This window comes from Hyperolius riggenbachi, chromosome 2, assembly GCF_040937935.1.
Source record: "Hyperolius riggenbachi isolate aHypRig1 chromosome 2, aHypRig1.pri, whole genome shotgun sequence".
NCBI lineage: Eukaryota > Metazoa > Chordata > Amphibia > Anura > Hyperoliidae > Hyperolius > Hyperolius riggenbachi.
In genome coordinates, this window is record NC_090647.1 from 321,719,410 (window position 1) to 321,732,749 (window position 13,340).

At 45.9% G+C, this 13,340-nt stretch overlaps 1 protein-coding gene across 1 annotated transcript in view; it reads right to left on the bottom strand.

Moving 5' to 3' along the window:
- Positions 1 to 710: 710 nt before the first annotated feature.
- The window catches only part of CRYBG2 (crystallin beta-gamma domain containing 2), a 138,632-nt gene continuing 126,002 nt past the window's right edge, over positions 711 to 13,340 (bottom strand). The window contains exons 19-20 of the mRNA XM_068269229.1: positions 6,194 to 6,353; positions 711 to 2,173 (exon numbers count right to left, since the gene is read on the bottom strand). Of these exons, the coding sequence (XP_068125330.1) occupies positions 2,085 to 2,173; positions 6,194 to 6,353 (249 nt within the window). The 3' untranslated portion in view covers positions 711 to 2,084. The remainder of the gene's footprint in view (positions 2,174 to 6,193; positions 6,354 to 13,340) is intronic.

Sequence of the window (13,340 nt, forward strand, 5' to 3'; positions counted from 1 at the left end):
TCCGGAGCTGCTGACTTATACCTTTAGCCCTTCATTACACAGACTCAGAGATCCAATTTGTGCAGCATACAGAACAACTTACATACATACAACTGTTGCCCCATATTTCATGGTGGGGAAATTAATTAATGAATTGGTGATGGTAGAAGGTTAGCTACATAGAGTAGGTAGTTAATTTTATGGAGACCTAGAACCACCATGATATTTTGTAGTAGACTGAAAAAAAGAACCTAGAATCCGTAAATGAATTATTTCCTTGGCTCCACCCAAAGTTATGAAGAGATAAATTAAGTGTTCCATTTAATGTCCTTTTTCCAGAGAAGGTAGAACTGCACAATTGTCGGCAGTTACATACAGCTGGATGGCAGTGTTTCGTAACACCGCATCATGTTTGACATTTGGTGGCATTATCTGGCAGGCAAAAACCATCTCATGTCTCTGGGAATGGCAACTGGCCCAATTTCCAGAGTTTTGCTCAACCAGTGTAATGAGTTGGGGTTTTAGGCGACTCGCGAGGCCAAATAGTTCATTCACTAACGTCTTTATTAACTATTTTTTTTAAACCATTAACTAGACCTAAGAGTCAATACTGATCAGATGGAAGATGTTAATTCTTATACAGTACATGGCACAATTAACCACAATATCTAGCCTGACAGTCTATCTTCCCATGGGTAAGGTCATACAAGAAAGGCAACCACATTGTCCAATGCGTGTTCAGTCATTTTAATAATTCCCAGAAACAAAATAATGTATATATACAAAACCACCAGGAACTTGTGAATTAGAAAAGACAAAGATCAGGAAACATTGTATAAAAATATATATAAAATAAATATTTTAACATCTGAACTGTTAAGAGCAGACATTCTAGCTAATACTATATATAGAGGGGCTTCATTCTCCCCTTTCATTCTGGTCTGGAATTTCATAGTTCATAGAATAATATTTACATTAAGGTTGAGATACCTCACATAGTTTTTATGTTTGTGGAGGAAAAAATGAAATTGCCTATAATAAACTTATTCCCTTGGCTACTGACAATCATACTGGATGTGCCTTTTATAGTATTGGTGGTAAGCCTACATGCAGAGACTGCAGACCAATCAAAACCTCCCACACTGTAACAACTGATTTTGCCTTCTAGATATCAGTCCATATTCTCAAATAATGGCAAAAAGTTAGATAAAATATGATTGGCTGTGGTGGAAAATTTTTATCAATTCTGGTGGATTCATGGTTTTGTACTGCACTGAGCAGAATCACACCATACAGAACAGTAGGTTTCAATTGATTTCCAGTCCAACATCTGACTGAAATCAGGTGCTCTGTGTACAATCTTTCATATGTTAAAGATATGAACTAAAACATCATTTGTATCAATCATTGTGTTAGAAACGCTCAGGAGTAGAGTCGAGTGTGATGTTATCTCAGTGTGTAGACTATTTATAAATGAGTGCAAAGTGTCGTAACATTGGTCAAACTACAGTAACACCTAAAGGCTCATACCCACACCTGACTAAAGTTGGCTGAGGTGGCTGATGCGACCATCTCAGCCGATAATTTGGCATGTGTACATCTACTTCCAACCCGAATGTGATCCGCCCAGTGGATCAAGTCACCCCCAGCGACGGTCGATTGCATTGTTCAGGCTGCACGCCCGCCGCCTGATATCACGCATGCACCGCTCCATCCCTCCGCCTTCCCAAATTGCAACACAGTGCTTTGTTAGCTACACAGCTGACATGTGTCAGTGCAGCCCAGTGGTGTCCCCCAAGGGGATTGGGTCCTGAAGGGTGACATCCATCAAAGGTGTGTACACACCTTAACAGCCTAATCATCTCACCTTCTATTAGTCTGACTGCAGTAAATATGTTTGCTTACTATGGGTCACTTGACTTTGCACATAGTCACTTACATCCGGATTGCCTGAACAGCCCTGCTGCACACTGTACACAGTGCATGTGTCTGTGAAATATTGCACTATACTAATCCAGACATTCACAAGAGGTTTGGCAATCTTCAAGAGATAAATCAGAATCGTATTAGTCTGGAAAACACTATATCCTGTATCTAGGCAAGTCTCAGTACACGTCTAGGTCCCACTGTTGAGTAGGTCTATCGGAAAACTTCTCCCACACCACAGCATGGTCAGAGTCATAGGTAAGTCCACCTGTGAGATCAGAAAACAGACACAGCTAATTACAATACACTATTATATTTACATGTAGAAAACACAAGGCTTATATAAGCAATGAGTCATACTCGCAAATTATGTAAGAGCATGACGTGTTAGATGGTGAAGCCACCCTGGTATGCAAGTCAGACACTAGTTTCTTAACCCTCTTGACTAACATTTGTTTTGCCAGCGTTGTATGTCGAAGGTGTTTTAGTAATGACACCTGAAGTTAGAAGGATATGGAGGCTGCCATATTTAGGTCCTTTAACCACCTTAGCGGTATGGACGAGCTCAGCTCGTCCAGTACCGCCAGAGGGTGCCGCTCAGGCCCTGCTGGGCCGATTTTGTTCAAATAAAGTGCAGCACACGCAGCCGGCACTTTGCCAGCCGCGTGTGCTGCCTGATCGCCGCCGCTCTGCGGCGATCCGCCGCGAGCAGCGGCGAAAGAGGGTCCCCCCAGCCGCCTGAGCCCTGCGCAGCCGGAACAAATAGTTCCGGCCAGCGCTAAGGGCTGGATCGGAGGCGGCTGACGTCAGGACGTCGGCTGACGTCCATGACGTCACTCCGCTCGTCGCCATGGCGACGAAGTAAGCAAAACACGGAAGGCCGCTCATTGCGGCCTTCCGTGTTACTTTTGGCCGCCGGAGGCGATCAGAAGAACGCCTCCGGAGCGCCATCTAGTGGGCTTTCATGCAGCCAACTTTCAGTTGGCTGCATGAAATAGTTTTTTTTTAATTTTAAAAAAAACCTCCCGCAACCGCCCTGGCGATCTTAATAGAACGCCAGGGTGGTTAATGCTACTTTCACACTTAAGTAGATACACAGAACCGGCACTGCAACTGTCGATCAACATGCTCAGAGACTAAAGTAGGTTGCCTCTTGGAGGATTAGTAACGGGTCATGCTACAAATAGCGTGCTCAGGCTTGAAAACAGCAGGTCATGATAAGCAGAATGCAAGAGGAAAGTCGGCACATGCAAATGCGTAGCAGTAAAAAAGCTGTATTCTTGCGGCTTCATGCGGTTAGCATAACGACACAAAGTTGATAAAAATTATCCTACCCGTTACTCCATGTGGCTGTGGGGTGAGGTGGGAGCAGTGGCGGCCCCCACTGCTCCCACCTCACCCCACAGCCACATGGAGTAACGGGTAGGATAATTTTTATCAACTTTGTGTCGTTATGCTAACCGCATGAAGCCGCAAGAATAAAGCTTTTTTACTGCTACGCATTTGCATGTGCCGACTTTCCTCTTGCATTCTGCTTATAATGCTACTTTCACACATGGTGCATTGCGATTGTCCATGAGACCCCACTGCAGGAAGATTGCACTGCACCATTTCCCTTTGCACATTACCCTGTGGTGACAGGGTCAAATGCATAGGTCTGCCCCCCGCTGGACTGGAAGTAGGTCACTGGATTACTGTGATCATGCAGAATCACACTGCAGATGTTGTTGCTTAGTGTCAATTTAGCTATTTCCGTTGCACTGCACTGTGTCGCCATAGTGTGTAAGTCCCCATGGACTTACATTGCCCTCTCAACGAGCTGCAGTGGGGAGAGTACCACAACACGCAATACTGCTCCATGTGTGGAGGGGCCTTAAACTATATCAGTTGCCGGCAGTCCACTCTTTGGCTCCAGTAGTGTTTGAATAACACACCTGAAACAGTTATGTGGCTAATCTAGTCAGACTTCAGTGAGAAACAACTGATCTGCATACTTGTTTAGGGTCTATGGTGAAGAAATAGAAGAAATTGAGTAGCCATGATAATCATCATCAACAAAAAGGTGTCAACATCAGTTCTTGGGTACAATCCAAAAAGTGATAGAATGATCTCACTTAGATTCCAAGGCAAACCATTCAACATTACAGTGATTCAATAAAATGGTTACATCAATGAAAAATGTAAAATGTTCTGAAATGACAATAAAGAAAGATTTGATACTTACCCGGGGCTTCCTCCAGCCCCACTGAGTCCCTTGCCATCTACGCGATTGCCTCTGTTCTCCGGCTATTGATCCAGGTAATCTTGCTCAGTCGCGTCAGTCGGTGTCTTCTGTGCATGTGCAGAAGAGCCGACTGGTGCGGCTGAGCGCGTTACCTGGACCGATAGCCGGAGAATGAAGGCACTTAGGAGGATGGCGAGGGACTCAGCGGTGCTTATGGGGCTGCAAGAAGACCCGGGTAAGTAACAAATCTTTCTTTATTGACATCTGAGGTTTACTTTAACTGGCAGTTTTAAAGTGATCAATTGATGGCAGTCAGGCTAGATCATACATGTACAACTCTAGGCCCACTGCAGGTCCGTCCATAGCGGGGAGGGTTGTCCTAGAGTAATTGAGCACATGCAGGAAGCCCACAATAGTGATGTAACAAAATTTAGGTTTTTGGGCCTTGAGCAGGTTGGACATGACCTCGGGGGGGGGGGGGGGGGGGTGAGACTGGCATCGTAAACTTCTACAGAGGGAAAGTTATTGGATATCATATTTTGATGTGGTAGGACCTTTGGGCTTAAATGAAAAGAACAATCTAGCTATATTTATCTGAATGAGATGTCTGTATTTTATTGTAATTTTAAATAGTACCCTATGTACTGTTTTTCCTCCTTTAACTTTTCTCTTTGCTCCTACAGACACACAATTGATCTCTGTCTGACAGTCCATCCTTGTAGGGTGGTGAGTATGTTATTAACCCTCCTGGCGGTCAATTGTTCTACGGCTGCATGGCCGCAGGAGGTTTTTTGAACCTAATTTTTTTTTTATCATGTAGCTAGCCTAGCGCTAGCTACATGATTCCCCCTCCCTGCGGCCTCCCTCCCACCCCTCCGATCGCTGCCGGCGATCAAGCCCATCCGGAAATCCCGTTCTGAACGTCGTGACGTCACAGGGAGTCCCGATCCACCCCATGGCGCAGCCTGGCGGCGATTGGCCAGGCTGCGCAAGGGGTATGCGGGGGGGGGGGGCTGTATCGCGGCGGGTAGCGGCGCATCGGCGGCGATCGACCCAAACACGCAGCAAGCAAAGTGCTTGCTGCATGTTCTAAAAAAAAATTATGAAAATCGTCCCAGCAGGGCCTGAGAAATCCTCCACAGCTGCTCGGGGTTACCGCCAAGAAGGTTAAACAGGAATTACCTTGTTTCTTCTATTCTTTATATTTGTGACACATTGCACTCTCTCCCATGGGGACGGACTGGAGCTGAGACCCTAAAGACTGTGTCATTTTTTTTAAATGTATATGCATCCCTGGGGAACAGCTTATTTAATTACCTGCTTCCAGTAATGTGTAACTGAATGGCCATAATCTATTTGGCCACTGGATGGCAGCAGGGTGATTTAAAGTTTTTTAGCCTGTCGTCGCTATCTAAACTTGATTAGATTGCCCTCTTGTGGGCAGAGATGCTCCGTCAACGACATTGAGGTAATGTGCGACGTTTTGGGCGCACCCACTCGACGTAGTCTAATGTGGAGCGCTGGCCGGATGTGACGTGGATACGTCTTCCGAGTTGTGCTCCAGTGGGCGGAAGTCCGATTGCCCGGCGTATCTGAAACACTTGGCGTGTGCTCCATGGGCGAACGGCGCACACACGCTCTACAGGCAGTAGCTGTTTCCTCATTGATGGGGTAAGTGCATATAAGGGGGGATGTTACTTGGGGTGGTTGTTCTGACGATGCGCCACTGCATATAACGGCGTGAAACGGCTGTCGACCTCCCCACTTGCCTATACCTCTCTCTTTATATCTACAGGATATGTAATGTATGCCTTTTACCATTTTTGATTAAAAGTGAAGTTTTATAGCGGGAGGTGTATGGCCCTTGTCTCTTCTTACTGGTCCAACTCTAGCCGTGGGCTAAATCTGTCCTACAGAGCCATCAAATTTGGCTCACAAGTGGTTCCTCACTATGCATTATGTTTGGCTCACTCTAAACCACCTGGGAAGCTATATTGGAGGTGAAGCCCTAGCTCACCAGAGGCAAGTGAAAAGAATTATTAAAAGTCATTAAGGAAATCTCACCTTTTACATCGAGGCACAAGTTTTTAAACAAGCAGCTAAGTATATATCCAGAGTCGTCCAGGGTCCATGTTTGGACTGGCTTCCGTGCCTCGGACCAGAGAACCACCTTTGTCCCTGAGCCAGTCATACCAACTACCTGCAGACTCATCTGCGGAAACAGCTGAGGAGAAAAACAAGCGAACAAATCAGTGAAAATGTAAAGTGAGAGAAATATGGATGTTGACATATTTATCCTCATTCTAAAAATGCTAGCTTCTCAACTATCGTAGTTAGAGAAGGTCGGTCATATGCAAATAATTAGTGTTGCTGCTTGAATTAGGAATCCTGCATTCAGAAACCTGAGTTACGCTGAACACCGCACTTGAGTACCCAAGCTAGTGGTCAGGTCACTGGGTTCCAGTCCATGCAGCTGTTCATGTAACTCTGATGCTTTCTCCCTATGGCATAGCATCGGAGTCACATGAATCCCGGTGTGGGTGGCCTCCTCATGACCCTGCCCACTAGGTTGAGTGCTGAAGTGCGATGTGCAGCATAATTCGGGTTTCTGAATGCAGGAAACTGAATGTGATCACCAACACTACTAATCATTCCAATTTGCATGTAAATTCTTTTCAGCTTGGAATTGGGCCAAGAAAAAGGACAGGAAGTGCAACTGACTGGCCCTATTCCAAAAGGCATACAATTTGCATGTCACTTAGCACAAAAGAGTTAGTCCAGGCACTGTCCCTTTAAAGGCTTTATTTCAGTCTGCTGCCAAATCCATGATACAAGACAGATCCATACATTCAAATGTTGCAAGATTTATCTGACCTGAAGTTCTGGGTGGTGAAGGGTTGGTGGGGAAGACGGTGACCAGGGGATGAAGGACAGCACAACAGCCGCTTCCCGCCGGTATGGCACTTGCTCACGTGCTCTTAAGTCCTTGGGTCAGCGGCAGGGCGCTCGGTTTCCGAGATAAGCCAGTAGGCCACGCCCGGCATCGCCGTCATTGGCTCAGGGAGAGTAACATCATAGGGGATCAAAGGTTAGGGTGCGGAAATCTGACGTGACATGAAGTGTTCTTTACCGGTTGGTAACACCGTCTCATGTCACACCAAATGTGACATTTGCAGTGTTACCAAATGCAGCCAAATGGAGTTTGTGGCCCGCGTCTGGGAGGCTGAACAGCCTGACAAATGAGCCACCCATGGAAAAAGAGGCCTAAGTGTATATAGCCAGTGAAGTCAGAAGACTTTGGGCTAAATGCAATTCCATGAGATAAAAAACTCACTGCATGTAAGGGGTGGGTAGGCAGTGTCCTTGTATGCAAATAAAACAGTTAAAACAGTTTAAAAAGAGGAAAGTGTTGGCTAACCTCCACAGATGACACAAATGGATATATAACAAATTGTATTGTGCTACACATTGGGCATGATTCACAAAGCTTTTTCACCTGTTTTCCTCAGTTTTCACCTTATCCATGTTACATTTTTAACCACTTGAGGACCTAGGGCTTTCTACCCCTTAAGGACCGGCCACTTTTTTTCCATTCAGACCACTGCAGCTTTCACGGTTTATTGCTCGCTCATACAACCTACCACCTAAATGAATTTTGGCTCCTTTTCTTGTCACTAATAAAGCTTTCTTTTAGTGCTATTTGATTGCTCCTGCGATTTTTACTTTTTATTATATTCAGCAAAAAAGACATGAATTTTGGCAAAAAAATGATTTTTTTAACTTTCTGTGCTGACAGTTTTCAAATAAAGTAAAATTTCTGTATACATGCAGCGCGAAAAATGTGGACAAACATGTTTTTGATAAAAAAAACCCCATTCAGTGTATATTTATTGGTTTGGGTAAAAGTTATAGCGTTTACAAACTATGGTGCAAAAAGTGAATTTTCCCATTTTCAAGCATCTCTGACTTTTCTGACCCTCTGTCATGTTTCATGAGGGGCTAGAATTCCAGGATAGTATAAATACCCCCCAAATGACCCCATTTTGGAAAGAAGACATCCCAAAGTATTCACTGAGAGGCATAGTGAGTTCATAGAAGATATTATTTTTTGTCACAAGTAAGCGGAAAATGACACTTTGTGAAAAAAAAAAAAAAAAAAAAAAAGTTTCCATTTCTTCTAACTTGCGACAAAAAAAAATGAAATCTGCCACGGACTCACCATGCTCCTCTCTGAATACCTTGAAGTGTCTACTTTCCAAAATGGGGTCATTTGTGGGGTGTGTTTACTGTCCTGACATTTTGGGGGGTGCTAAATTGTAAGCACCCCTGTAAAGCCTGAAGGTGCTCATTGGACTTTGGACCCCTTAGCGCAGTTAGGGTGCAAAAAAGTGCCACACATGTGGTATTGCCGTACTCAGGAGAAGTAGTATAATGTGTTTTGGGGTGTATTTTTACACATACCCATGCTGGGTGGGAGAAATATCTCTGTAAATGACAATTTGTTAATTTTTTTTACACACAATTGTCCATTTACAGAGATCTTTCTCCCACTCAGCATGGGTATGTGTAAAAATACACCACAAAACACATTATACTACTTCTCCTGAGTACGGCGATACCACATGTGTGGCACTTGTTTGCACCCTAACTGCGCTAAAGGGCCCAAAGTCCAATGAGTACCTTTAGAATTTCACAGGTCATTTTGAGAAATTTCGTTTCAAGACTACTCCTCACGGTTTAGGGCCCCTAAAATGCCAGGGCAGTATAGGAACCCCACAAATGACCCCATTTTAGAAAGAAGACACCCCAAGGTATTCCGTTAGGAGTATAGTGAGTTCATAGAAGATTTTATTTTTTTGTCAAAAGTTAGCGGAAATTGATTTTAATTGTGTTTTTTCACAAAGTGTCATTTTCCGCTAACTTTTGACAAAAAATAAAATCTTCTATGAACTCACCATACTCCTAACGGAATACCTTGGGGTGTCTTCTTTCTAAAATGGGGTCATTTGTGGGGTTCCTATACTGCCCTGGCATTTTAGGGGCCCTAAACCGTGAGGAGTAGTCTTGAAACGAAATTTCTCAAAATGACCTGTGAAATTCTAAAGGTACTCATTGGACTTTGGGCCCTTTAGCGCAGTTAGGGTGCAAAAAAGTGCCACACATGTGGTATCGCCGTACTCAGGAGAAGTAGTACAATGTGTTTTGGGGTGTATTTTTACACATACCCATGCTGGGTGGGAGAAATACCTCTGTAAATGGACAATTGTGTGTAAAAAAATCAAAAGATTGTCATTTACAGAGGTATTTCTCCCACCCAGCATGGGTATGTGTAAAAATACACCCCAAAACACATTATACTACTTCTCCCGAGTACGGCGATACCACATGTGTGGCACTTTTTTGCACCCTAACTGCACTAAGGGGCCCAAAGTGCAATGAGTACCTTTAGGATTTCACAGGTCATTTTTGTTTCAAGACTACTCCTCACGGTTTAGGGCCCCTAAAATGCCAGGGCAGTATAGGAACCCCACTAATGACCCCATTTTAGAAAGAAGACACCCCAAGGTATTCCGTTAGGAGTATGGTGAGTTCATAGAAGTTTTTATTTTTTTGTCACAAGTTAGCGGAAATTGATTTTAATAGTTTTTTTTCACAAAGTGTCATTTTCCGCTAACTTGTGACAAAAAATAAAATCTTCTATGAACTCACCATACTCCGTACGGAATACCTTTGGGTGTCTTCTTTCTAGAATGGGGTCATTTGTGGGGTTCCTATACTGCCCTGGCATTTTAGGGGCCCTAAACCGTGAGGAGTAGTCTTGAAACCAAATGTCGCAAAATGACCTGTGAAATCCTAAAGGTACTCATTGGACTTTGGGCCCCTTAGCGTACTTAGGGTGTAAAAAAGTGTCACACATGTGGTACCGCCGTACTCAGGAGAAGTAGTATAATGCGTTTTGGGGTGTATTTTTACACATACCCATGCTAAGTGGGAGAAATATCTCTGTAAATGACAATTGTTTGATTTTTTTACACACAATTGTCCATTTACATAGAAATTTCTCCCATCCAGCATGGGTATGTGTAAAAATACACCCCAAAACACATTATACTACTTTTCCTGAGTACAGCGGTACCACATGTGTGACAATTTTTTGCAGCCTAGGTGCGCTAAGGGGCCCAACGTCCTATTCACAGGTCATTTTGAAGCATTTGTTTTCTAGACTACTCCTCGCGGTTTAGGGCCCCTAAAATGCCAGGGCAGTATAGGAACCCCACAAGTGACCCCATTTTAGAAAGAAGACACCCCAAGGTATTCCGTTAGGTGTATGGCGAGTTCATAGAAGATTTTATTTTTTGTCACAAGTTAGTGAAAAATGACACTTTGTGAAAAAAAAACCAATAAAAATTAATTTCCGCTAACTTTTGACAAAAAATAAAATCTTCTATGAACTCGTCATACACCTAACAGAATACCTTGGGGTGTCTTTTTTTCTAAAATAGGGTCACTTGTGGGGTTCCTATACCGCCCTGGCATTTTACAGGCCCAAAACCGTGAGTAGTCTGGAAACCAAATGTCTCAAAATGACTGTTCAGGGGTATAAGCATCTGCAAATTTTGATGACAGGTGGTCTATGAGGGGGCGAATTTTGTGGAACCGGTCATAAGCAGGGTGGCCTTTTAGATGACAGGTTGTATTGGGCCTGATCTGATGGATAGGAGTGCTAGGGGGGTGACAGGAGGTGATTGATGGGTGTCTCAGGGGGTGGTTAGAGGGGAAAATAGATGCAATCAATGCACTGGGGAGGTGATCGGAAGGGGGTCTGAGGGGGATCTGAGGGATTTGGCGAGTGATCAGGAGCCCACACGGGGCAAATTGGGGCCTGATCTGATGGGTAGGTGTGCTAGGGGGTGACAGGAGGTGATTGATGGGTGTCTCAAGGTGTGATTAGAGGGGGGAATAGATGCAAGCAATGCACTGGCGAGGTGATCAGGGCTGGGGTCTGAGGGCATTCTGAGGGTGTGGGCGGGTGATTGAGTGCCCTAGGGGCAGATAGGGGTCTAATCTGATAGGTAGCAGTGACAGGGGGTGATTGATGGGTAATTAGTGGGTGTTTAGGGTAGAGAATAGATGGAAACACTGCGCTTGGGTGGTGATCTGATGTCGGATCTGCGGGCGATCTATTGGTGTGGGTGGGTGATCAGTTTGCCCGCAAGGGGCAGGTTAGGGGCTGATTGATGGGTGGCAGTGACAGCGGGTGATTGATGGGTGGAAGTGACAGGGGGTGATTGATGGGTGGCAGTGACAGGGGGTGATTGATGGGTGATTGATAGGTGATTGACAGGTAATCAGTGGGTTATTACAGGGGAGAACAGATGTAAATATTGCACTGGCGAATTGATAAGGGGGGGTCTGAGGGCAATCTGAGCGTGTAGGCGGGCGATTGGGTGCCCGCAAGGGGCAGATTAGGGTCTGATCTGATGGGTAACAGTGACAGGTGGTGATAGGGGGTGATTGATGGGTAATTAGTGGGTGTTTAGAGGAGAGAGGCGCTTGGGTGGTGATCTGATGTCGGATCTGCAGGCGATCTATTGGTGTGGGTGGGTGATCAGATTGCCCGCAAGGGGCAGGTTAGGGGCTGATTGTTGGGTGGCAGTGACGGGGTGATTGATGGGTGATAGGTGATTGGCAGGTGATTGACAGGTGGTCAGTGGGTTATTACAGGGAAGGACAGATGTAATTAATGCACTGGCGAATTGATAAGGGGGGGGTCTGAGGGCAATCTGAGCGTGTGGGCGGGTGATTGGGTGCCCGCAAGGGGCAGATTAGGGTCTGATCTGATAGGTAACAGTGACAGGTGGTGATAGGGGGTGATTGATGGGTGATTGATGGGTAATTAGTGGGTGTTTAGAGAAGATAACAGATGTAAACAATACATTTGGGAGGTAATCTGACGGCGGGTTTGCGGGCGATCTAATGGTGTGGGTGGGTGATCAGATTGCCCGCAAGGGGCAGGTTAGGGGCTGATTGATGGGTGGCAGTGACAGGGGGTGATTGATGGGTGATAGGTGATTGGCAGGTGATTGACAGGTGATCAGTGGGTTATTACAGGGAAGAACAGATGTAATTAATGCACTGGTGAATTGATAAGGGGGGGTCAGAGGGCAATCTGAGCGTGTGGGCGGGTGATTGGGTGCCCGCAAGGGGCAGATTAGGGTCTGATCTGATAGGTAAAAGTGACAGGTGGTGATAGGGGGTGATTGATGGGTGATTGATGGGTAATTAGTGTGTGTTTAGAGGAGAGAATAGATGTAAACAATGGATTTGGGAGGTGATCTGATGTCGGATCTGCGGGCGATCTATTGGTGTGGGGGGGTGATCAGATTGCCCGCAAGGGGCAGGTTAGGGGCTGGCTGATGGGTGGCAGTGACAGGGGGTGATTGACGGGTGATTGACGGGTGATTGACGGGTGATTGACAGGTGATTGACAGGTGATTGACAGGTGATCAGGGGGATAGATGCATACAGTAAACAGGGGGGGTGGTCTGGGGGGGGGGTCTGGGGAGAATCTGAGGGGTGGGGGGTGATCAGGAGGGGGCAGGGAGCAGGGTGGGGGATAAAAAAAAAAATAGCGTTGACAGATAGTGACAGGGAGTGATTGATGGGTGATTAGGGGGGTGATTGGGTGCAAACAGGGGTCTGGGGGGTGGGCAGGGGGGGGTCTGATGGGTGCTGTGGGCGATCTGGGGCAGGGGGGGGGAAAAAATCAGTGTGCTTGGTGCAGACTAGGGTGGCTGCAGCCTGCCCTGGTGGTCCCTCGGACACTGGGACCACCAGGGCAGGAGGCAGCCTGTATAATACACTTTGTAAACATTACAAAGTGTATTATACACTTTGTATGCGGCGATCGCGGGGTTAACATCCCGCCGGCGCTTCCGTATGGCCGGCGGGATGTTGCGGCGGGTGAGCGGCGCCAGGCGGAGGCGGAGGATCGCGTCACTGATGACGCGATCGCTCCGCCCATGCCCCTACAAGGACCGCCGCCAATTGTCAATACGGCGGTCCTTGCGGGGTGCACTTCCCGGCCGCCAATTGTACATACGGCGGTCGGGAAGTGGTTAAAGAGAATCTGTATTGTCCGATTTGTAAAATAAAAAACATACCAACTGAGTCACTGTGATCTCCTGGATCCCTCTTTGCCATCTCCGCC